The sequence below is a fragment of the Leptonotus elevatus genome, chromosome 15, assembly GCF_054856555.1.
Source record: "Leptonotus elevatus isolate MCC_2025b chromosome 15, RoL_Lele_1.0, whole genome shotgun sequence".
Lineage (NCBI taxonomy): Eukaryota > Metazoa > Chordata > Actinopteri > Syngnathiformes > Syngnathidae > Leptonotus > Leptonotus elevatus.
Genome location: NC_141253.1, coordinates 11,592,274 through 11,618,227, shown reverse-complemented (window position 1 = coordinate 11,618,227; position 25,954 = coordinate 11,592,274). Strand labels below are relative to the sequence as shown.

At 39.8% G+C, this 25,954-nt stretch overlaps 1 protein-coding gene across 3 annotated transcripts; it reads left to right on the top strand.

Annotated features, from left to right (window-relative positions):
* The first annotated feature begins 1,577 nt into the window (after nucleotides 1–1,577).
* zbtb7c (zinc finger and BTB domain containing 7C) lies at nucleotides 1,578–25,303 on the top strand. 3 transcript variants are annotated; one of them, XM_086095886.1, is made up of 4 exons: nucleotides 1,578–1,720; nucleotides 19,582–20,230; nucleotides 20,589–21,250; nucleotides 23,423–25,303. In XM_086095886.1, exons 2-4 carry the CDS (start codon nucleotides 19,592–19,594, stop codon nucleotides 23,922–23,924), a joined length of 1,803 nt encoding a protein of 600 aa, XP_085952012.1. In that variant the 5' UTR covers nucleotides 1,578–1,720; nucleotides 19,582–19,591; the 3' UTR covers nucleotides 23,925–25,303. The 3 variants fall into 3 exon arrangements, with proteins under 3 accessions (XP_085952012.1, XP_085952013.1, XP_085952011.1); XM_086095887.1 differs by lacking the exon at nucleotides 1,578–1,720 and adding an exon at nucleotides 11,585–11,873 and having other exon boundaries at nucleotides 20,592–21,250; XM_086095885.1 differs by lacking the exon at nucleotides 1,578–1,720 and adding an exon at nucleotides 11,585–11,873.
* Nucleotides 25,304–25,954: the final 651 nt, after the last annotated feature.

Sequence of the window (25,954 nt, the reverse complement as noted above, 5' to 3'; positions counted from 1 at the left end):
AAGAACACGCGTCGGCGGGCAGATGAGAGCCAACCTGCCAACACAAAATAAAGAAAAGGAGTGGGGAAGAAAAAATACATAAATGGACACATTTGGTGGATGGAGATGGCAACTCCCACTCCCACTCCACAGGTGGCCGCGTGAAAGCGGCAGCAGCATGTGGGCGCTGCCTTGATTTGTTGTTGTCAGATTATTAGGAACAGCTTGGCGTGATGCGCAGCACAATAACAAGCATATTAGTTATATAATTTTTTGATGTCGTGAGGTGGAGCAGGTGAAGCTAATGATTTGTCGAAACACTTGCTTGTGTTTTCTCGTGTTTGTTGTTGTGACACTTGATGGGAATTTTGCACGTACAGCATTGTCCTTCCTCCCCTGCTGCCAGTTTGGCGTGAATGTCTGCTTCAAACGTGAGTCACACTTGTCGACCCTGAGGATCCCTCTCTTTTTTTTGGTGCCATTTTAATAAGGTTATGGCACATAAGTAACCTGCAAAAACACAGGTTAGACGTGCTTATTCAACACAATCCCAACAATCCATTCTAGACTTCCCGGTGGACAACAACCGCAATGTAACACCTCGGTGTGTATTCTAGATTTATTTTTCTTTTAAATGATGTCAAACACCCCCAAATTCAAACAAAATGTATGGAAAAAAGTCAAAAATCACCATCATTTTACACTTTTACACTTTGTGGCATTTAAATAGCCTTTTGTTGTTGTTGTTCATTTGTACTATTTTTTATTAATTCCGAAGCGACATTCTAATGTAGTTAGACCATTTTAAATATTTTACATTAGACATTTAAGAAAAAAAAAACACATTACAAATGACCTGGCCCGTTGTCCATTTCAAAATCAAATGTGGCCCTTAATTTGGCGGTGCGAACCCCCGCTCCTGATTGGTGGACTGGTTTCCCGCTTGTTCCTGGTTGGCTGCTGTCCTCGGCTTCCTCGAGCGTCAGTTTTGAACGGAAAATGTCAGACGGTACCTTAACCATTGAATCCCAAATCTATTCAAATGGGTTACTAATTGTACTTTTGCCGAAAAACACGTCATAGTCCAAAAAATTAAGTCCAAAAAATTAAAAGTCCAAAAAATTAAAAGTCCAAAAAATTAAAAGTCCAAAAAATTTAACGTCCTAAAAATTAAAAGTCCAATTTGATCATAATGGTAAATGGAGTAAGTACAAAGCTTTTCCTTTTTAGTTTAAATACTAAATAGTTAAAAACTAGCAGGCGTGTTTTTGTCATACTAGACCTAGAAATACTCCCTGCTTCTGTATTAAACACCATATTACAATATATTAAGATTATTAAACTATCAGTGTGCAATCATGAGTCATCACTTTCTCCTTAGCTGTAACCAGCCTCCCATTAGCAGCCCCCCCGGGGGCTAAGTTTTGGCATGTGTGTGCGTGTCACACCCTTACCCCTGAGCACAGGTGGACTTGTAGTGGAAGGCTGCCAAATAGTTTTGGTTTTGAAGGAGGAGGAGGAGGGAGGACCTAGTTGGGTGTAGCACTTCTTTTTTGTTATGTTATGTTTCTAAGATAACAGCTTTTTCTTTTTTTTTCTTTTTTTACAGCGCTACCTTTTCTCTCACTCACCCCTGAAATCTCCTCCTCTTTCACTCTTGACTTGAGTGAGTGAGTGTCAGACTTCCTGAACGAGCACTGAGCAGAGGAAGTGAATCAAAGAGTTATCTATTTGGGGAAAGGTCAGTGTCTTTTTAAATATGTTTTAGTGTTTTTATCTTAATTGTTTATATATTGAGCAAAGTGTCCAATCAGTGCGAAGGCGAGGGCTTGCCATTGTTGTCGAGGATGTGTGTTTGGGAGGCCTCATACTTATTTAATGCAGAGGTTCACAATGTGCAGCATATGTCAGCCAATAGCAGCGCTTCGTGCGTGCGTGCGTGCGTGTGTGGGCGTGTGTGTGTGTGTGTGTGCGTGTGTGTTGGTCACATCTATTATTAATATGACAGTAATACATTATGTAACCTTGTTACGTCTCTCCTACGGGAAGTTAAGTTAAACTCCCTATTTTTATTAATTTATTTATTTTTTGCATTTCCAAGAACACGCTTGCTTATCGTAATAGATGATGTCATCACGTCTAGTTGCCATTCAAATTATTAGTGTCACCTGATTTTAAAAAAAAAAAAAAAGCAACAAAGAAAACACACACACATATGGGATGTTTACGTCACTACGTTTACATCACATGACTTGCACTGACTTCATTTTATTTTATTTGCCATTACTTGACTTTTTTTGGCATCATGTGACTTAGATTTTCTCTACTTAAATTTACTCTCCTATGCATGACTTTACTTGACAGTAGTTTAACTTTATTGGTGTTACTTTACTTGTCTTGACTTTGTGTTAGGGGGTATGTAAACAAAAAAAGCATAACTGAATAGTGAGAAAAAGGCTTCATGCCCATAAAATCCAAAATACTGTGGCAATTTTTTTTGATATTTTCAGAGGTTGAAGTGGATTTGAGTAGAAATGTGCATGTGAATTTTGGTGACGATTCAAAGCAATTTTGTGCCACTCAGCGACATTCAGCTTTTGGACATTTACAGTTCTGCTCAACCTATGAGCAGTATGTAAACTTATGAGCACAACTGTACTTGGTGTTCCGTTATTTGACTTCACCAAATTTTATTAAACTGGTCTTACTTAACTTAACTTAACTTTGTCAATTCTTGAATTGATTCTTGTGCATCTCACACAATTTGGTGCCACTTTTGGGCCCAATTTTCATAGACAGGCACAAATGTGTTTGGCGTTTCTTCATTTTCGTGCCCGGTGTATTCTATTGCACGCCCATTTCTCCGTGACCAAAAGTAGACTAGATTTTAAAAGCAGGTCTAAGTTGGGGCGCAGGTGTTGATCTGAACAAGACGCATTTATTTATCGTATTTCATTCATAAATTTGACACCAGTGTGGGAAAATCCCTCTGAATCATCTTATCATCTTTAAAATATTTTTTTAACCCTCACCTCATGAGATCGTGCAGGTGCCTAATGAAGTGGGCGTACTTGTGACATGTGAGAGGAAGAACAGTGAAGGTGTGTCTCAGTGGAGGTCATTTGAGGACATCGTCAGTAGACACAACCGCACCTACTCTACAGTCGCACACATACTGTACACACGCTATGATGGAGCTCAGTGGGATGATGGGAATTCGAGCTGAGCCGCGCTGAACTTTTGTCTTGGGCAAACATCACCAGAGGCGTGTTGCACTCATGTTTGCACAATCTTTGTTGGCAATCGTCTGCGACACGAGATCCTCTCACTGTTTGACATGTCACGCTGCGCTGCAATCGTTCAGGTGTGTCGCAGTAAATATGAATGGGAGCAAATTCGGTGTTGTTATTTTTGATAAAAACAAATGTTTTGGCTAAAGTGCTAAAAAAATAAATAATCCATGCTTATCCTTTGATGACATTATGAGGCACCTTGTTATCATGCACTCACAAGGTTTGTTGAAGTCTTGTGAGATTTGGCAAGGTCTCGCATGGCAATGTTATTTTTTTTATAGTTAATACAGAGTAGCAATAATAAAAATGAATACAGATACATTTGACTTACAATTCTCATTGTATGCTTTAAAAAAAAGTTAGTGCATATAATTTAGCTTCTATTTCATCGACCTGTGAGGTGAACTCTGCCTAGCAACAAGTGACAGTTTTTTTTTTCCAATCAAAGTTGATTACTTTATCTCCTTTTTGCGCCAATGCTAGTTGCTGTTCAATTTTTTTGTTTTGTTAACTTAAAATGCCAAATTCCACGTGTGATCTCACTATTCCTCAATTCGAACCTTGTTTTTAATATAACCTTTTAACGCATCTCCCGTCTCTGATTGGACATTATTGGACGATAAGTAGCATGCACTTGCTACAATTAAAATGCAATCTTTAAAATGGAATGACAGTTCTTTTCAGCTCATAGTGGGTGAAAAAATGTTTTTTTTTCATGATTCACAATGTAAGTGTGGACATACAGTAGCACGAGTGTGTCTTAGCATGTCTCCAACAGTTATGTTTATGCGTGCGTGAGCATGCGTGTCGGCCTTCTCCTCCCCCGTACAGGAGTGAAGTCCAGGTTGCTTGTGCCGAGTGGGGCTGGCTGGCTGACTAAGCCGATGAATAGAGGATATATGGGCGGAAGCTTGAAGAGGCTGTTGTGGGTGGGAGGCCCGGGCCCTGCCTGCCTCCCTCCCCAAAAGCTTGGATTTGTGTACACCCGCATTCCTCTCTAAAAATCGCAGCAGCTGACTGGGAGGCGAGAGCTTGCGTGTAGGTCGGCCGATTGAGATGTCGTTACAGTATCTCCTCAACATCGTCACTATTTCCCAATAGCATACTGGGAATATTTTGACTGATTTAGTAACATGCAATGGAAACTTCAGATGGGTTGGGCTGTAAAGTTACAATGACTTTTCCCGTCCTGTTGAAAGCAATTGTCAAAGTGTTATTTTAGTTGGTGAATTATTTTGCAAAAAAAAAAAAAAAAAAACTGTGAATAACACCCCCCACCCTAAAAAAAATCAAAGTAGGTTTTTTCTCTATATACTTGTCACTCTGTTATTTAAAAAAATAATAATAATTCTATAAATTGAAGATTTGAATATTTAATTTTACTTTATTTTATGTGTTTCTTAAAATATAAATTTACTATTTTTTTCAAATAAATGTAATCATACAGTTTTAATTTAACTCAATTACATTAGTAGTTAATTCAGTAGTTACGTAACTACATGGTTTTATCTGTATTTCATTTATTTTGTACTTGGGTTTCTTAAACTTCATGTACTTGTCTGTATTTTTTTAATTATAAATTCCTTAAACTACAAATTCAATTATATAAACAACTGCATTAAATTAATTTTAACTTTATTAATGAACAGAAATGCAATTCAATTTATTCGTAGTTTCTTCAACTACATGTACTCATATGTATTTAATCAGATTATTGACTTCATTATTTATTTTCATCGACATACACTTGCCTGTTGTTAACAACTATTATTTATTTATTTATTTATACTTTTATGCATAACTATTATTTATTTATTATTATTTATTTATTTATTACTCATACGTATTCAATCTGATTATTTATTATTTTTGTCATTGATTTATAGGCTACTTGCCTGTTTTTTGTTAACGACTAGTATTTTACACATTATTTGCATGTAGTTTATTAAACGTAGAACCAAGCTGGGTTGTCGCATAGAAGAAGAAGAAGAAGAAGAGGGAGGCATAAAAACAAGCATGGTTTCATAACGCTTTGTAGAAGAAAGCTGCGGCGTGAATAAATGGGTCCACCCACCTGAAAGTAGAGCACGTGAACGGGTGTGTGGGATGGCCTCGCTCGGCCCGCTCCTGCCACCCCATGTCCGCACACTATGATCCGCCCACCTGGCCCCCCGCTAGCGCCAGTTAGCATGTTAGCATTTACAGCAACACCTTAAACGTAGACAGGTAACACGTCAGTGTCAACATTCTGCTGCTGTTTCCGACAAGACCTCCGCCAAGGCGCAACAATACTAAGAATGGGCAAGGAACCACATTTGGTCACTAATGAACTTGTGAAGTCAATTATACATAAACAACTAAATCAAAAATAAATAATATACAATATATATTATTGGCAAAGTATGTAAAAACACACAAAATAATTTGTCTTTGCAGTCACAACCCGAGCCTGAGGAACACGAAAAATAAGAGTGACCAACAGAGACAGGACGGGAAGCCTGGCGGTTCGCTACTTAGCGCCTCCAATTTCTTACATGGAAAAAAGGGGAAATGAGAAAGGAACAATGAGTCTGTGCAATCTGTGCTCCTTTAAAGATGAGCATGTGGTTGTGCTTGAAAGTTTACATACCCTATAGGGCTATGTAAACTTAAGAGCGCACTATATGGTGAGAAAAAGGCTTAAAGGTGCATTGTGGAGTTTGTGCTTGCAGCTGCCACCTCTGGCCTAAAGCGCAACTGCAGCCTCTGTGTCAAGCTCATGCATGTCTGAGCTGGAGTTTGGGCTATGCTCGGATCCGGCGTCTTCTTGATTTTTTTCAGTTTCTATCCCAATTGTGTCGTACGCTAACATTGCAGGTCTACGGGGACGAGCATGACATATTTTACTACTGATCAGCATTAGAAATTTGAAAGTGTAAAACATAAATAAATGTGATTTTAAACAGTTGTTGTTCAAAAATAATATTTTCATTGGGTACTAATTATACAAGTCAAAGTATCATAGTTCAATGGGTGCCCTATAACTAAAAACACAGACCTCCCCCAAGGCCACTTTTGAAATTTGCGTTTCTTACTAAATAGAAATCTAACAACGATCCAGATTCGCACCGAAACATCCTGCTAATTGCTACAAATCAACTTCCTGTTGGCCACATTTATCCTTTCACTTCACGTTTTGTGGCTTGTAGTAAAAGTAAGCTAATTAGTTAATAACATGATCATTCCCAAATTATATACTGTAGGCAAATTAGTAGTTTAACACGCGCTTTAATTGTGCTTAAACGAAAGGGTGTTCATTTTCTACTTGGCTGCGAGCATCTTGCTGTTTCGTGGTTACATAGATTCCATGTAAACCTGCTTACAAATTAAAGTTTCCTTGGTGGAGGTAATCAACAGAGTGGTCCCAATTGGTCGACATCGCATCCAAAGCAAGTAACGGCACACAAAAAAAACATTTATCTGCTTGATCTGTGCGGGGGTGGGTGGTTGATAGGGGGGGGGGGGGGGGGGTCTCTTACTTGGGCCCAAAATAGTTGACCTGTACCTCACACCTTGCGCATGTGTGAGCGCTGCCTAAGTGTGTGTGTGTGTTGACAGACATGTGTCTGGCCTGCCCTGCAGCCTGACTGCTTTTAATTAGGAGGTGCCATGGAGCCTCGGGGCTCTCCAGCTGACACACACATGCGCGCACACACACGGTACCTGAAGGCAGACGGAGGCTGTCCCACTATGGCGAGGTCTAGTCCTCGTTAGCCCTCATTCGACTCGCGCGCGCGCGCACACACATGGATGCAAAAACAAGCCAAAGAATACGCTCCGACACACCTGTGGAGTTCATCTCTAAATGCTGACTAAGCAGAATTCTTGTGACGTCTGCTTACCTTTCGCTGAATGTTGTCCAACGATAGGTTCCATTTCCTGTTCCATGGTTGTCGTCACACTTGCCTCGTGTCAATTGTAGCCTAAAGAAAAGCATATGTCTAAATATGGTAAAAAAAATAAAAAATTCACAGATCAAACCTAATAGTAATAGTAACTAATAATCAAACCTCATCTGATATTAAAGTCTAGATCTTATCTAGAGAAAAAAAAGAGGGAAAAAGGTTATTTTAGTCACATTTGGTTATTGTTAAAAATGCAGATTCATTTCCGCCTATTAAACTGCTTAGTCAGCTCATTGCTTTATTCTTACTTACATAATGCCCCTTAAACCCTTTTCATACTGCAATTAGCAGGGCGCAGCGCGCCATTGTCAAACCCCATTCATTCTGTGGGGCGTTACTGGGCGTGGCAAGTGCACTCAAATTGGAAACTCAGTGGCGGACAAGTAACGATTTGGTTCAACTATCCGAGTTCCTGCCGAGCCATTAGTTTTTCGCTACTGCTTCTTCTTGTAATGAGCAAAACAAGGACTTTCTTTTGCAACAATGAACTTAATCATCTCGTTGAGGTGCGGTCTAACCAGCATCAAATGTTCTACTTCCTGGTGGACTGCTACGTCCGCACTTCCAAATATGGGCATGCTGGCAACCAATCATTTCCTGTTCCACTGAGCCAATTCAGAGTGAAAACGGTTTGTAAAGATGACGTAACGCAGCTGTTTGCATTGGTCAAGTATTGAATTATTTTTGTTTTGTTTTGGCATTGCTCAGCGCCCTACAGTAGACTAGAGCAGGCAAAAAAGTGTGCCTATGTGGCACACCTGCTTTTTTTGTTTAATTCAGCTGAATCGCAACACTAGGTAAGAAGTGTGTTACTTTTTTCAAATTACCATGGAATGTATTCAATCTTGCACACTAGTAATACACATTTATTTAAAACGAAAACTAATACCAAAAACCAACTAAAACTATGTATTTTTTTAAATAACCTGAAAACTAATTAAAACTAATTAAATTTAAAAAAAACTAAACTCAAAACAAAATCAAAACTAACTATAATGATTAGATAGAAAAGCGCTAGATAAATCCAATGCATTATTATTATTATTATTATTATTATTGTTGTTATTATTATTATTATTATTATTATTATTATTATTATTATTATTATTATTATTATTAGTGTTATTATTATTATTTTTATTATTATTATTATCATCATAAAATTCCACAACTATAATCACCCTGGGCGCCAGTCGTGTGCATGTATCTTGAACTTACTATTTTTAGTATAGTACAGCCCTTATTAATGGCCTCTAATTGTAAAACAGAAGGGCTAACATTGTGGCTCATAAATGTGACCTGATGCACGCCATTATCTTCCCCCAAAGCGCCGACAACATAAGTTTGGATAAATTTGAAAACATTTCAAACGGTTTCAAGCTTTTTTCTTTACATATACAGTATTTACAATACTAGTTTGCACTGAGCATTTTCAGGCCATGAAAAAAGTTATTTGATTTTAACATACAACCCTTTCACCCAATTAGTCCATTAAATGAAGGTTCAACTGTATGACAGCAGTATAAAGTGTAATACCAACTTGAAAGATTGGGAACTCAAGCGAGATGATTTTTTGTTCTTCTGCGAAGTAGCGATTTTTGGAGAAAATTGTTTGCTCTCCTGCGGCACAGTAGTCATGTGACCTGTACAGTAACAGCCAGGTGTTGGAGGTCAACGCTGCAAACGAGCAGCAATGTCACATAATATCCAGTCCACTACTTCCTTGTCTGGCCCGTCCTGACCTCCTCACCTCATGACGACAACGATGGCCGACCGTCATTTAAGTCTGGCCGCTTTCTTGTTTTGCAGCATCCTGATTGGTCCAGCGGGAAGTGAACACATCCAGCGTCAAAGTGACACACAGGTCGATGGCGCCATTAAACCCCCAAGCGGGTGTGGGTTCATAAGAAGGCGCTCAACGCAGGTGCCACTTAGGGCGCGAGAATAGCCGGGCCGTCTTATGTTGTTTTTCTGTCCGTCTGGCCTGCTAGCAGTTAGTGGCTAACCCTCCGTTTATATATACTGGATGCCAGTGTGAGCCGGCCGCAGCAGTGTCACTCAGCAGGAGCGCGGGGCTCTGCCGCGGAGGGGAAGTGGGCTCGTCTTGTGTTGTTTTGTGCCGGCCAGCTGGACCACGGTCACACTGTATCAGTGCTACTGGACACAAAGAAATATCTCAGGCATGTTCACACTTGACAGTTTTGTTTCAGTTCAACCGCACTCTGCTGTGATAACGTTGAGTGTGTTTTGTTTCATCAAGTGTCCAAGATACCATCTGCCCTAACCCCAACCTTAACCCTTTTGAACCGAACTCCTAATCTTAAACCTATTCCTGCACCTAACCCTGAACTATAACCACTAAATCCAACCCAAATCCTACTCTCAACCCTGAAACGGAACTCTAGTGGTAACCTTTACCCCTTGCCCCTAACCCTTACACTTACCCCAAACCATACAACTAAAATGCTAAGTGCTAATGCTAGGCTAAACTCAACACTAATCCCTAATCTGCAGTCCTAACTTTAAAATGATACAACAGCACCTTGAAGTTCAATTTGTTTATTTATCACTCTTGTAACTCTTGTGCTTTCCTATTGAAATGAATGGAAATGCAATTAATATGTTCCAGCCCCCAAGAAAACAGCAACAACAAAAATTTTAACATTTTTAACTCATTTGCTCCCAAAAACCTATAAAATCGTTCTATATGAAATATTGCCATGGTCCCAAACACGTATTTATATGTTGTTGTTTTTTAAAATGTTTTTTTTATGCTAGAGCTGGGTTCACCAATTCGGCAGGGTTTAGATGTTTCCACCCACTAGCACACCTGATTCAGCTCTGGTATCGATCCTGATCTTTAGTATCAGGTGTGTTGTTAGGCGGAAACATCTCAAACCTGCAGGACTCTGAAACTCGAGGACCGGAATTGGTGAACTCTGTACTAGAGCATACAGAAGGACTTGATGCAGCTTCTGAACTGCAAAGCAATGGTAAGTATTACAAAAATGGCCAGCAGGTGGCAGCAGAGTATAAGAGATCAACCAGGGCCATGTTGCAAAAAGGCTCTTTTCCCCAGTGTTTTAAACAGATTTGTGAATAATGATAAAACTTAGCTATATTATAATGCTAATTGCTGCAAAACGGAAACAGATAGAAATATTTTTCCTGATGAAAGTAAATACTCAAATTTTTCTTTTGGTAGTTTCTATGTTTTTATAGCAATTGGACAATTATTCTGTGGGCCTTGCAAAATCAGTCAAAATCCAGTAAAACAGCCGGTAGCGAAGGGGGTTGCTTCTTTGAAAATGGCTGGGAGTTATGACTTAGAATAAAACAATTTATGCATCATAATAATTCAACGGGCATTGTGCTGCTCATTCTGGTGTGCACACATTGGCCACCAGGGAGCAGTATAATACATACAGATATACTACAGATGTATTTGATTTGTGTTGCTGTTGCTCGTGTTAAAATTGTACTTCAATATCAATTCTAGTTTTGTTAGCCCATCTATAGTGTCTTGCATTGTGTGTTAGCATTAAGCTAGCAGACTTTCACAAGAAAGTTAATGTGGTTTGGAGTTGGAGTAAACATCTTGAAACAAGTATAACTTGGACTCTGAAGGATTTTTCGCTACCGCCATAGTTAGCTAATAGCCAGATTGATATTGTGATTCACGCAAAGGAGTTCTCCACAATGTTTCGTCACAGCTGCATATCACGCCCCAAGCACAATGACGCTCTGTGATTGGGTGGTTCGGATCGTTGGAAATGAACAGGCTCGGTACAAGATGAATTCTCGGGAGTGCGTGAACTCACAAATACCGCGAGAATTCATCTTGTGGAGCAAGGTTAATAGCTAGCATTCAAAACGAACATTTTTGCTCATAAGTGACGGCTCGTATGTTGGAGACCACTTTATTCAATTAATTTTCTTTGCATCACATTTAAACATGTCATTTCAAAATGACCAAAAGAAAGATAAAAGAAAGATTGTGTAGCATTGTCATAAAACATTCCAACAAAGTACTTTTAAATTACAGTTGTGTTTCCGTCTCTATGCTGTCAGACATCCCAGTCCAGCTAAATCTCACTCGCCTTCTCTTTTTTTTTTTTCTCTCCTTCGGCCGCCTCCCTCCATCTCCCCAAACAACCCCTCGGAGTTCCTTTGCCCCCGGTCCCCTCGAACACCACTAAAAATTCATTTTTGTCTGACCTAAATCAGAGGGTGTCTGCGCCATGGGGCTTATTACACGGTGCACATACACTTGTGTTGTGGAGGAGGATGGGGTATTATTATCTTGCAGCTACCCACCCTGCTATAAAAACTAGCGGTGCGACATCTCCGCAGCGCAGTGCTGCTGCTCGGCCCTCCCCTCCCTTTCCTCTCCCCAGCGCTCCTTTCACACACACACTCACACACACAACCTGAGTCCCATGCTTGCCTCTTAACAACACACAGACTCAACAACCTGCGCTAAACGGCTGCTTCGCTTTTGGATTCTCCTCACTGGCTTATTTTTCTTGTTGTACATTTTTATGAATGGGAGCTTGAGACTGATTGATTGGCAGTCGAAAAGGGGGAAATGCTGAGAGGTCACGAAAGGGCAGCCAGAAGTTCACACTAGTCGGGACTGGATAAAAAGACAAGCGAGGTAAGGTGATAGAGCGCAAGAGTTTTTGAGTCTGTGTGTTTTTTTGCGGTTTGTTTGTGTGATAGTCGGCGTGAACGAGCGTGGTGGAGAACACGTGTGTGTGTGGCGCACGCATTTAGTTAAGTTCATGCCGCCTCGACGGGGGGCAAAGATGTTCATGAGTTGGGTTTGATTTTGTTATTTCTATTCTCCTATTTTTTTAATTACAATTCTATGTCTTTTATTATTTAAATTTCAACAGTTCAAAATTGTTTAAATTTTTTTTTTATTACTTTGGTGATTGTTGCTTTTCTATCACCAAGTCACATTATTTCACGTTATATGAACCTTATGATAACTTGTTTTTAAAATTAGAGATAGATGCTGAAAAGGATTTAAATTGGCACGCTACGTACTTATTAGTGTGACTCTTATTGCTCTAATTTTACAGGCTACTTCTGTTTGACACAAAGTTATTAGTGTTAAGAAGAAAAAAATGTCTGACTGGATTGAAGTAACTTGATCATTATTTCCATGCTATTGCTAATTTCACAATATTTTGACTGTCACAAGCCAATAAAGCCATTCATGTTTAGTGTTTTTTGCGGTCCAATTAACCAGTAGATTAAGCTGCAAACGTCCACTTTTAAACCTAACTGGGATGTGATTGACAGCAATTTGTGCACAGAAAACTTTCACAGCCGCTCAATGTTCTTTTAATAAGGTGGGGCGAGCAACAACGGGCTTGTTTGGCCCCTCGCCGTCAACTTTTGCCTCGTAATGAATGATTTCCTGCACTGGCCTGACAGCGTTTTAGTCATTTAAGCCCAAAACCAGCGTCTGCTTGTGACACGGCCGGATGATTTGCGGGGCCTGGCCGACCAGTGTCAGGACCTCGTGGTGGTGATGAGGAGGGAGAGGTGGAGGTGACACACTGGCGGACGTGAGGGCGGGTCGCTTTAATAAGTTAGATTGTCACCATGAATCTCACGTTATATGGAGGGTTGTGTTTGGGGCAAGTAAGGTGGTGCCCCAAACAAGCCAGTAAGCATAATAGAACAATATAAGGAAATTAGTACAGAATGTGTGTGGCTTAATAAGCCCAGCGGATGTCTAGAAACGTCTGACTTCCACTTGACTGTCCCTGTCCTTCATCTGTTGTGCTGTGCGGCTGTGCCCTTAGTTGAGCCCCATAAGTTGCCTTGGAAACAGCATAGACAGCATCACTGGTGTAAAATCGTTTTTTTGTGAATTGACCTCCAAAAAAAAAAAACGATAACTAGGCTATACTTCCCAAAAATGGGCAAAGGGGCGTCTATGATTGCGTCCCATAAATTATGCTTAGCAACAAGTGGCTACATCAACCAATGTGATGTGACGAAGACAGAAGAAGAAAAAAATCCGAGAAATTCATCTACGTTGCTACATTCCCATATGCAAGGTTCATCAAAACACATTGAATAGCAAAACTAGGATTCACAGTCTTTGGAGTTTTTCCAATAATTGAACTGCTGAGACGGAAAACTGGGCTGCACACGCTAAGAAACTACACCTATAGTCAGAGGTCGAGTCAAGCTAGCTAGCTAGCAACAAGCTTCAGCTGGCCACTAATGCTGCTAAAACATTGCGGAGTTGTTATAAAGTCAGTCTTCATGGCGGCGAATAAACTGCGTTCACTACAAGTATCGTTCTCACGGAGGGATTACGTTGAAAGTAGTAAGTAACGCTAATTGCTAAGATAACCTAAAGGTTATTGTTTCACACCAGAATTAAATGCTTGTGTGATTGAGAACACGTTTCACACATCTAACTTTGAACAGCAAAATAGGCAAATTAATAAGTGTCTGGAATCATACTCGCTGAACAGATGCCTAAACTAGAAATGAATTAAGTTCCATTATGGTATACATCAGCCAAGAGGAGTGGCCTATAAGCTTTACAAGTATATTAGTAGCCTAGAGTGTAACATATTTATATTTATGTTATTTGTCTGTATTCACAATAGAGTCCTAAGATTTGATTTTGACATTTAAGGTATGCACAATAAATGTTCTCAAAATTACATTACAGTACATCTTATCATTTTAAAAAACAAAAACAAATTAGCTTTGCGAAAGGACCATATATGCATTCAAGACTACTAAGTTTCAACTGAAATTGATATTTGTTTGAAACTGCCCCACTGAAAATTTATAAACAAGAAAATACAGTTTGCTGCTATACACAATGTGAATTTAAAAGATTGAAGCAGTTGATTGTATAAAAAAAGAAATAATTGTCTTTGTTGTCGTTTTTTGTTTTTGATTAATAAAAACCCTTGTTTTAGGTCTCTGCGATAAATGTGCAAAAAAAATGCTCTGATATGCATTTTATATTTAATGCAGAGTAGTGATTTTTTAAATATTACTTTGGCAGTTAGGAATAAGCCATGTGAATTCTGCATGGTGACAAGAGGCTTCTCTGATACAAAGAAAGGGCAATTTATTTAATCTATGTTCTGATGAGCATTTTATAATCAACACAGAGTTATGATTACATTGTGAAATCAATTATATGTTGTTCCCTCACCATCCTGGGGATGGTGACTGAGTCCTGCAGTTAACCCAACAAAAAGGTTTATAATTATTCACGGTATGCCTCAACATTCTTATAGTGCCATTGTATAACTTTCTGTTGGCCGTTTGTGGGAGTGGCTTGCATGTACCACTTCGTTAGCCTAATAGCATAACTGCCCAAACAAATCAGAAGAGTCCAATTGTCTCAATTTAACCTTTGCATATTACAATGACAAGTTAAATGGACAACTATGCTAATAGGCTAACAATATTTTTCACTGTCTTACGGCACAGTTACGATCGAGCCTTGTGGATTGGGCCTAGCGACGTCGCCAAGAAAGTGAGTCCGAGTTCCAATGAGCGTTTTATATTTATTATAGTGTGATGATTAAATAAGACGAGTCGCCGCCCTAGTGGCTAAAAGCATAGCAAGGGCGTGTGGCTGAAGAAACGTCGTTGACAGTGCGGAAGCCGCGGCCACCGCGCCAACCCACCCCACCCCACCCTATGTCTATGTGGCACATCCTCCTTAGATCCTCTCCACGTTGTAATTAGGGGCTGGCCACTGCGAGCAAGAGCAGGCGTACAGTGGGAGCACGTGTACCGTCATTCCAGGACGGGGAGGGGTGGCGGGGTGGCGGGTCAGTGGGTAGTATGAGGATGGACTCTGAGCAAACAAAATGACAGAGGGTTGCGCCTCCCAGTCGGGCTGGCTGGTTCTGTCTTTTTATTGTTTGCCTTGGCGGGGGCCTTGCAGGGAGGGGCCCCTCCTCTGCTGTTTGTGCAACCTGTTAGGGAACTTTTCACAGCACCTTTTCGTTACCCACGCTTTCACTTTTAATGAAGGCAATTGTCTCCTTTGAGGGGGCGGGGGGGAAGGCGCTCAATCGTTTTATATGCACAGAACACATGCAAACACGGCAACATTACATGCTCATTAGAATCATGAGGGCTGTTTGGTGTGCTCGTGAATTTTTATTTTATTTATTATTTTATTATTTATTAATATATTATTATTTATTATATTTTTTATTTTATTTATAGTTTGCTGAATTTTATTTAGTTAAAATATAAAATATGTTTATACTATTTTTTATTTTTTGATGACTTTTTAGTTATTTTTTTAACAAAAAAATAATGGTGTTTATTTACTTGGTAGATTATTATTTTATGTAGTGCTTTAGGGATTCTATTCATATAATTGAGAAGATTATTTTAATTGTTTTTTATTATATATTTTTTTAAATGTTTAAGTGCTTTATTTACTCAATTTATTTACCTTTACATAGTATTAACAATACCAATAATAATAATATTATTATTAGTAGCATTATTATAACAATAATAATAATAATTATTATTATTATTATTATTATTATTATCATTATTATTATTATTGTTATTGTTATTGTTATTGTTATTATCATTATTATTATTATTGTTATTATTATTATCATTATTATTATTATTATTATCATTATTAGTAGCAGTAGTAGTAGTAGTAAATTATATATTGTGTTTCATTTTTTTCTTTTTTCTTTTTCTTTTATTTTATTTTTACTGCTTTCTTTAAATACATATTTTTTTATGGATTTATGTTTTTATTAAAAAAAAATTATTTGTGTTGTCTTTTTCTCAGTATAGTATTTATTATGTCCTTTTTTCTAGTTATGTTTACAGTATTTTATTTATTTCATCTTATGTCTGTACTTAAGTTTTTTTTATTATTATTATTACTATATAACCTATTTATTAAGATGATTGTATATATATATTTTTTGTAATAAATTATTTTAATATATCATCATTATATATATATTAATCATTATTTTATATATGTTGTGTACATATAGGGTCAATTCAACCCAACTTTCTGGACTGTTGGGTCGAATTGCGAGTCGGTATGATTTTCTCAAAATGGTATATTACGCATAGAAATAATTTCCTCTTTTTTATTACCTTTCTTCACTGATTGGTTGGAAGAAATCACATGTTTGTGCTTCCTTTAGATAGCTTGAGTTTTTGTCAGCAAATATGGTTGCTTGCTCCAAATCTCAACGTATTCGTGTGGACAAGGTGTGTTACGCGTGTTAACATTTAATGTAATAAATCTATCATATAGTGTCTTGTCACTGGACAGTTGCTCTTTTGTTGCACTTTTTCCCACGGGGTGTTTGCACAGGCCCGAGGGCTTGTATCCGGTTGAGCCATGTCCTGTGGACCTGTTAATCACTCGATCAATGGCGTCAACATAGCAACCGTTCCCTAGCAACAAGACAATAAAATAAGACGTAGGTGTGTGGCTGCAGGTGATTTGAGGGATTATTTGATTGTTTTCCCCCCCAGTAGGAAATAATGGAAGTCATCTGGTTCAGTGTCAAATTGCCGTCAAAACCTTTTGAACTGCAATTTAAATATTATTCACGGTCATTCAAGTGCAAAAGTGAGCAATCAACCGCTTCATCGAGCCTCTGATTTATTTGATCTGGACTGGCGTGATATATACACTAACATAACGTGCTTATTTGAATCTGTCATTGTTATTATCATGTCTTTTTTTATTTATTCCTATGCAGACTGTGTTTTAGTTCACATAAAAATGTCTTTGGAAAAATCTTCTCAAAAGTATTCATATTATTATTTATTGAATTTTAAATATTTTTTGTATATTACGTTTTATTTAACAGTATGTTTTCGTTATTTAATATTTTTATCATTGTATTTATTTATTTCACTTTATTATTAAATTGTTGGTGCATTTATTTGACTCTTAACTTCATTAGTTTGTTTTTATTTAGTATTTTAATTTTTTTAATTTATTTTATTATAATTTTTATTGTTATTATTGTTTTTTAATGTACCCCGAATATTGTAAATATATTATTGTGTTGTTGTTTTTTATTTAAAAATACACTTTTAAAAAATTTATTTTACTCAGTAGATTTTCTTTATCATTGTCCAAATAATCTGTTATCAGGTCAAATTGTCATCATTCTAAACCCCCATATTACTTTACAGGCAATATTAAATTAGAGTTTTATTTTAATTGTCAAATGTCAAAATAGGTTAACCATGGTTAATATAAAAACTGTCAAAAAGTCTTGATGTTCACGACAAAGGGAAAGTGTGAAAGTAATTTACAAGAAGAAGCACATCTTGCGTATAATACTCCTGTTATACAAGTGCATGATTAAATGAACCACATGTAGCCTTATAAAGGCAAACAAGTAAATAAGTCTCACTGCCTGTGGTCTATTCTTTTCTTAAAAGCACATGTAAGGAATAGGGTCACCCAAAAAAGGCACAAAAAAAAACTATTCAAACAATTCATCCTTGAATCACTTCTTACGAGGCTCACTAGCATCTTTATGAAGTTTTGTGCGATTTTTGAGTGTCATTATACTTGACAATTTTGCATCAACTCTAATTGAGCTGCAACTTAGCAGGCGGTAGGCAAAACTTGGGAGCACCTCATCTCGTACGAGAGTTGAAAAAAAAGTACAGAGCGAGCATTTCGTGACAGGATGTGATGATCTTGACAGCGATCTGACCTCTTTTGTGATTCTTCCGTCGCCGCGTGCTAATCTAATGGGCCATCGTACTCTTGAAAGTCACAAAAATAAACAAATGATAAACAAAGACGGTTATGAGTTGTCATTTTGTGTTGTACAAAGACGTTTTATAAAGAGGCCAGCAGTTCAAGCTACATGGCTGTTTTTGTCCTGAAGTTTGTCACTTTTTTACTCGTGACTGCCACCTCTGGCCCAAAGCGGAACTGCAGCACCTGTGTCAGGCTCGTTCATGGTGCGCGTGTGAGTACGTGCGCAATCTTAAAGCTTTAATATTACCTTTTTAAACTGCACAATGCACCTTTAAACAAGAATTATCGATTAAAAATAATTGATAAACAATGACAGTGGCATTCAGAGATCACTATATAGCATATTTGGAAACTGACCGTGTCAATCAAAACAAAAACTCTTATGCAGAAGGTCAAGGAGGATTGTGTTAGAGTCTTTAATAAATTGTCCTACAAGTTCATAAGAATTACGCATAATACATACATATGCGCTATGCTAAATATTTGTACAGACACGTGAGAGCATGTTGAGGCTTTCGCGCACTGACCGCTACGTCTCTCATTTAGCATGTTCTCAAATATGCACTGTCAAATACTGTCATCAAAAAGCCTCAAAAGTATTTTTACAAACTGGCGGTTGTTGAATGACGGTGTTTGTTGTTGTTCTAGTAAAATGACCATATGGTTCTTCTTCGTCTCTCATTTAAAAACAATTTTTTAATTTCAATTGATGTCCTAACAGGAAGTTTTCAAGAAGGAATTAGCCCATTTTGGGCAAAGAATCACATTCTAATATTTATAATACAGTTAGATGTTGGATTTTTTTCTTTTCTTTTTTTTCTGAAAAGTCATAAAACTTCTAAATGCTAATATAATGAGAAGTGCTAAAAACAAGTTGGTATGCTAACATATAGCTTGGTTCATTGATAGGAATTTGACATATCTCTTTGTATTCAGGTGCTATTTCTAATGAGAAGAGAAGAAATGCTAACATGCTAACAGTTTGTTTGATAACACATAGCAAGACAGCAGCCTGGTTATGAGAGAAAGCGCTAAGGACAATTAACATGAGTTTAAAATATGTCTTTGCTTTCAGGTCCTTTTTCTCATGTTAAATGCTAATATACTAATATGCTAGCAGTTGACAAGTTAGCATATATCAAAAAAGAGCTGAAGTCAATTGGTATGAGTTTAACATCTTGCCCTGAGGTCAGGTTTCTAATGAGATGGACTTTTTGGGTCAAAAAAAAAAAGAAGAAAAAAAAAAGAGATGGACTAAAATGCTATCAGGCTAGCAGTTGGTATGCAAATATGTCACAAAAAGTAAGGTAAGAACAATTTCTAACAGAGAATGCTAAGATGCTAGCATGCCAGCACCTGGAAGAAAGTTTTGAGGTCAATTGATATGAGTTTTAATCATCTGGTCTTGTAGAAATGGTACCTGAACTAATTCTAAATTATAAAATGCTAGCATCTAGCATTTCGTATGCTAACAGAGCAAGATAAACTGAGAACAGAAATAGTTTTAAATTTTTCATGAGTTCAGGTATTATTTGTGTAATAAGCTAACATTGCTCTATTGGTTCCTACGCAGAGAGCGGAGGATGGTCCACCATAGAGAGGAAGACCGCATCGGAATCCCCTTCCCCAATCACAGCAGCGATGTCCTGTGCAGCCTCAACGAGCAGCGTCGCGACGGCCTCCTCTGCGACGTGATCCTCATCGTGCGCGACCAGGAGTACCGCAGCCATCGCTCGGTGCTGGCCGCCTGCAGCCACTACTTCAAGAAGCTCTTCACCGTGGCCAATGGCGAGCACCACCAGCACGCCGCAACCCCCGCGCCCTCCGCGGCCATCTACGAAATTGACTTTGTGGCCCCCGAGTCGCTCACGGCCATCCTGGAGTTCGCCTACACCTCCACACTGACGGTGACGGCGTCCAATGTCAGTGAGATCCTGGACGCGGCGCAAATGCTGGAGATTCCCTGCATCATCAACGTGTGCCTGGAGATCATGGACAGCGGTGGTGGGCAAGGAGGTGGATCTGAAGAGAGGGAGGAAGAAGTGGAGGAAGATGAGGAAGAAGAAGAGGAAGAGGAAGACGGGTCGAGGAACGATGATCAGGAGGATGACGACGAAAGGTCATCGGAGAGCAGGGGCGAGCCTCTGGGGATGGACGAGTCGCCACCACCCAGCACCTCCACCTGCCAGGAACGGTCGCCTGACAGTATGCGTGGAAAGCAGGTAGACCTCTGCTAAGGCTCCCTCCGATTGACTTTTCTCCCCGTGTCAAAAGCTAAGCTGACTATCACTTACCGATTGGTTTTGAGTTTTACATCTTGTCTTGCATTAAATGACTACTGTTATTTCCAACAGGAAATAGTCAATGCTAATATGCTAAACACGTAGCAGGACAGCAACAAGACTAGTGAAAGCGCTAAGGCCAATTAGAAAAGATTTACATCTTGTGTTGACTTCAGGTACTATTTCAATGAGAACGGGATACAATTCTCACATGCTAACATACAGCTAGCAACCTGAGTAGTTAAATAGCATTCCCACTGTGTCTAAACGCTAAAGATAACTTCTTGTCCTGTTGCAGCAGAATCTGGAGAACCGCACCCTAAAGGATTTCTCCATTGAGTCGCTCCTCCAAGACGGCCTGTACCCCCGCATGTCCGCTCTGGACAGGAGGGCCAGCTTCTCCCCACTACTGCCCGGCTTCTACCCCTCAATGTGGGCCGCCGACTTCCCGGCTTTTCCACAGCACTTCCTGGAACCCGGGCTCCGTCAGCACTCTCGCACGGGCGGAGGCTCCCCGAGGGTCCCTGCCACCTACCCGACGCCTGATGTCCCCCCGCCCGGGCCCCTCGATCTGGCTGTGAAGCGAGAGATCATCAAAGAGGAAATGAAAGAGGAAGTGCTGCCCAGTCTTCTCCACGGCAACTTCCTGAAGGAGTTTGTCAGCTCGGGGCTGTGCGTCTCCACAGGGCCCGTGCCGCCCTCAGGTCACGCCCTGGGAGTTGTCAAGGACGAGGCTGACTTCTGCTCATACCTGAGCTTCCTGAATTCGGCGTCTCACCTTGGGGCACTCTTCCCTCCCTGGCAGCTGGAGGAGGAGAGGAAGATGAAGCCCAAGTCTTCACAGCAGTGTCCAATCTGTAACAAGATCATCCAGGGGGCCGGGAAGCTACCGCGACACATGAGGACCCATACGGGGGAGAAACCCTACATGTGTACCATCTGCGAGGTGCGCTTCACCAGGTGAGTCGAGCGCTACGCCTTTCAAGGTTTTTAAGGACGTGAAAGCGGCTTCTAAAACTCAGATGCTGGGAAATTGCCAGGTCGTCCTCCATTCTGTCCTGGTACATTTCACATCGAAAAGCAAAGGGAAAAGGCCAGAGATGCGGACTCGAACTCGTGACAGTGGCTACTATTTTTCTAGGCTTGCAGCTCGACTTGGACTCGTCCACTAAAGACTCGAGACTTGACTCAGACTCTTCTTTTGGGACTCGTGAACATTACGAGTCTCTGTGGTGTTTGCTTGCTCTCATTTTCTCTCCTTACTCCAAATCCCTCTCCGTCTCCCTTCCTTTCCGTGCGCCCGAGCAATGGCCAACGTTAATGACGTAAAGTAGACAAATGCGCCGACACACAAACAATCACCAGCATGGCAAACTCTGAGCTATAGTCCAGACACTTTATCCAGCGAGTCGGACTTGTGGTTAAGGACTTGGACTCGTAGTCAGGGACTTGACCTGAACTTAAAGACTTGGACTTGACTGGGGGACTTGTAGGTCAAAGATGTGCGACTTTGACTTGGACTCTCTCTGGAAAAGCTTTTCCAAGCTTTGATGGACAGACAGACCGAGTGAAAGGGGCTTCTGACACTACCGTAGATGCCCAAGACACCTCGGGATCAAACTGCATTAGGATCATGATTACCAGCACCAAGTCACTGAAAAATGGGTGCATGTGTCCTTACGACTAGAGTCGCCTTTCCACCAAGTGGTACAGCTCAAGTTTGGTTCACCAAGGTACAATCTGGTGCAAAAGTATATGCAACAAAGCAGAACTGAACCCAATCTGTGGTCAGGCAAGGAACAAGAGCCCTTGAACATAAACAGGACAATTCAGAGTCAACCAATCAACGGACAATACCATTCTGCTTTTGGTTTAGTGGTTTTTATTTGTTCGCAGCAAAAGGGTGCCAAAATATGTCAGTACCCTTTACAAAGATTGAAAATGAATCACCCACCTTTCATGTAACCCACCAATCAAAGGATCCTCTCAAGTCAAGATTTAAAATGTACGGAAACCCCCTTCTGTTAATTCATCTGCGGGTGATGTGGCGCCCGCCCACGGCTTCGACACACTTTCCACCAGCAAAACCTAACCTGACATTCTCTGCTCTCATCATGATTATGCGACTCTACGCTAGCACTTTTGTGATTGACTCTTAAACTGGTGTCAATGATATCAAAATAAATGTTTATTGTAGCGGGTTTTGGGGTATTAAATTCTGTGACAACACGGGTCACTCCCATTCTTTCACTTTCACGCAGAACTACGACACAGAGAAAATCACGTTACTTAACATCAGCTTTGAAGACCAGTGTGAAAGCAGATGAGAAAGTGTCGGGTCACCCCATATCTGTGTTCTTACCTTTTGGCTTTGATGGTTATGTTCTGATACTGCATGCCTCAAATGATGGAGATTTGCTGAGTCATCCCCATTTCCGCTGATACCTTTGACACAAAAACGAGACAGGGAAAAAGGCAGAAAAAAATGGCTCCATGTCACTCTAAAAACAGTTGGGTCAAAGATAACACAATTATGAGTAAAAAAAATGAACTGATCCTCTACTTGGGTCAGTTTGACCCAACTTTGAGTCAAAACGTGGGTCATTTTGTATAAAACAACTCAGAAAATGGAGTCAGATCATCTATTTAGGTGTGTTTGACCTTCCTTTGGGTCAAAAATTGGGTCATTTTCTATAAAGCAACTTGGGTTAATTTGATCCAACCTTGGGTAAAAATATTTATCATTTTGTGTATAACCCAGATTGACCCAAGTAGATGATCTGACCCAACTTTCTGGGTTGTTTTAATACAACATTTGGGTCAAAATTTGGGTCATTTTGAAGAACAACTCAGAAAGTTGGGTCAGATCCTCTACTTGGGTCAATTTGACCGAAAATTAGGTAAAAAAAAAAAAAGGTAATTTTGTATAAAACAACCAATTGACTATTAAAGGGGATCCACATATTTTTCCGAGGCGTTACGTCATAAAGCATTCGCCGAAAGGCGGGCATCCGTCAATGAGGGTCGATGCAACGACGGTTGTGCCCAGCGCTATCGAATTTTAACTCTCGGTATCTCAAGTCATGCCTCCCCCTTGTTGTTTTTAACACTGTGTTTGGTCCCACCTGGCAGACAGGACAAGCTGAAAATCCACATGAGGAAGCACACGGGCGAGCGGCCGTACATATGCCTGCACTGCAACTCCAAGTTCGTGCATAACTACGATCTGAAGAACCACCTACGCATCCACACTGGCGTGCGGCCCTACCAGTGCGAGCACTGCTACAAGAGTTTCACACGCTCCGACCACCTGCACCGCCACCTCAAGAGGCAAAGCTGCCGGGTCTCCCGCCCACGCCGGGGCCGCAAGCCGGCCGCCTGGCGCTCTGCGCCCGCTGCCGGCTACCTGTGCCCACCCAACACCACTCCCGCCGCGGGCGTTTTGGAAGGGAACGGGTTTAAATCATACCAGGACGGTGAGGAGAAGGATGCGGCACAACGGCAGGGAGGGGTATTCGCCTTCGCCTTGGCGGGGGACGGCATACTGACCCGCTCGCCCTTTTACACAGCCGCATCGGACCCCTGGACCGCCAGACTGGAGCGGGCCTCGCCCATCCCAGAGACCGCCACATGAACATCAAGTGCACCAAGAGAGAAATGATTGGACTTCCTGACTTTTTAGTTTCTATTTTTATGGCAACAAAACACATCATGTTCCTTCATGTCACAATTGGGAAGCCTTGTGAATGTTTACATGCACTTCGGAAGAGGTTGTACAATTAATGGTGGGCGGCACAATGTCTTAGTGTTTAGCGCCTTTGGCCATCCTTTGTGGGGTTAGCATGATCTGCTGATTGGGCGGGTTTTCCCCCCAGTACTGCACATTCCTCTTACATTCCTAAAATACGCATGTTAGGTTACTGAAGACTCTAAATTGTCCTTAGGTCTGGGTATGAATGTGAATGGTGATTTGTATGTTTGTCTCTGCGATTGGCTGGCGACCACTCTTGGATGCACACCCGCAACCCTAAAGACACTAACATAATAGAACATGGATGGGAGACTTAAATGATTTAGACTTAATCGATCCCTAAACGGGCAATCCTCCCAGTTATGAACTGGAAGCCTGGTGGTCCACCTTGCAGCGTCCCGAGTTTCAGTTGATGTCGGGGTGTGCGGGGGGAGGGGCACTATTTTCATAGGACCACACACTTCCTAACCAGATATATGACAAAAATGCCATTTTTAAATAAAAATAAAATTCATGCTCGCTCTCGAATAGCAAAGGTATGCGTATATTTCATGCCCATTAAAATGCAATGAGAAAATTTTAAATGTTTATTTTAATCCCAAAAAATCTTCAAAAAAATGTGCTGATAAGCCTCCAATGAGTTTCCATGAAAAAATACCCCCCCCCCCCAACCCCCCCAAAAAAGAAAAAAAAACTGGCAAATTTTATTTTTTTATAATACTGAAAATTACTTTGGGGGGGAAAATCAAGGTGTGGGCACGAGCTGACAGTTGGCCATCCCTTGTATAGAAAATAGATGTTTCTAAGCATTAAAGATCGATCTTACAGTTCTGATAACGACCTCAAAGGGAATATGCAGTGATACATACATTCATATGTTCAGGAAATCAAAAGTTGACAAAGATGAATGTATCATAATATTTATGTATGAATCAGGACTAAGGGTAAAAAAGGACATACACAACAATTGAAGTGAACAAAATGAGAACAGCCCTCCTTCCACTGCACTATCTATTGTACATAAGCACATTCAAAAAGCGAGTCAAGCTTCCAAAGACTTTGACGCTACATGAATGAGACACAAATCAAGGTTCTGTAAATAAAACAAAATGTGTCTCCATATGGACTCTTTTTAATCACTTTTATTTGACTTGAAATGTGGGTTAAAAAAAAAATACTATTTTTGTTTTTTTGTGTGCTATTTATGCGTATTTAAATGAATGAGCCTTGGCTATATTTTGCAAAATGTTTTATAAAGACATGACATGTTAAAGCTGGTGTGCGAGCTTTATTTCACTACATGATTAACAGCAACACTTAAAAGAATATTTTTACTTATTTTATAAGTTGAGCACTATAAGCTATAAATAATTATAGATTGAAATACACATCGCTATTTTTTTTGTAGGTGCCACTGGGTTAACTCTATTTTTGTCATTTTTAAGTTAAGTGCAGTGGAGAATAGGAAAAAAAAACTTCTATCAGATTTAAAGCAAGCATTAGTTCTACTTTTGACATATAGGCGCTCCATTATTGCATTCAGCACGCACTTTTGTTTCTTTTCTTTAAAAAAAAAAAGCCAGTCAGTCATAGAACATTATTAGCATATTTTTCTTTTCATAAGACAATAATTCAAATAATATAATCTACTCATTTTAGATATATGAGATCAGCACAATTTGTGAATCCATTGGTAGAAAGCAAGTTCGTGGGAGAAACGGCTGCTTTATGTGTAACCTACATTTTTTTTTCTACTGCTGATTAAAAAAGAATGGGAAAAAAACTTTGGATGTATGAACACATTATCTTGTGGGTTTTGAAAATGCCAAAGTGCTCTAAAATGGATGTCAGTGTATGAGTAAAATGAATATCTCAATTTTTATTTATGGAGACATAAGCCTGATTTTGTGTCA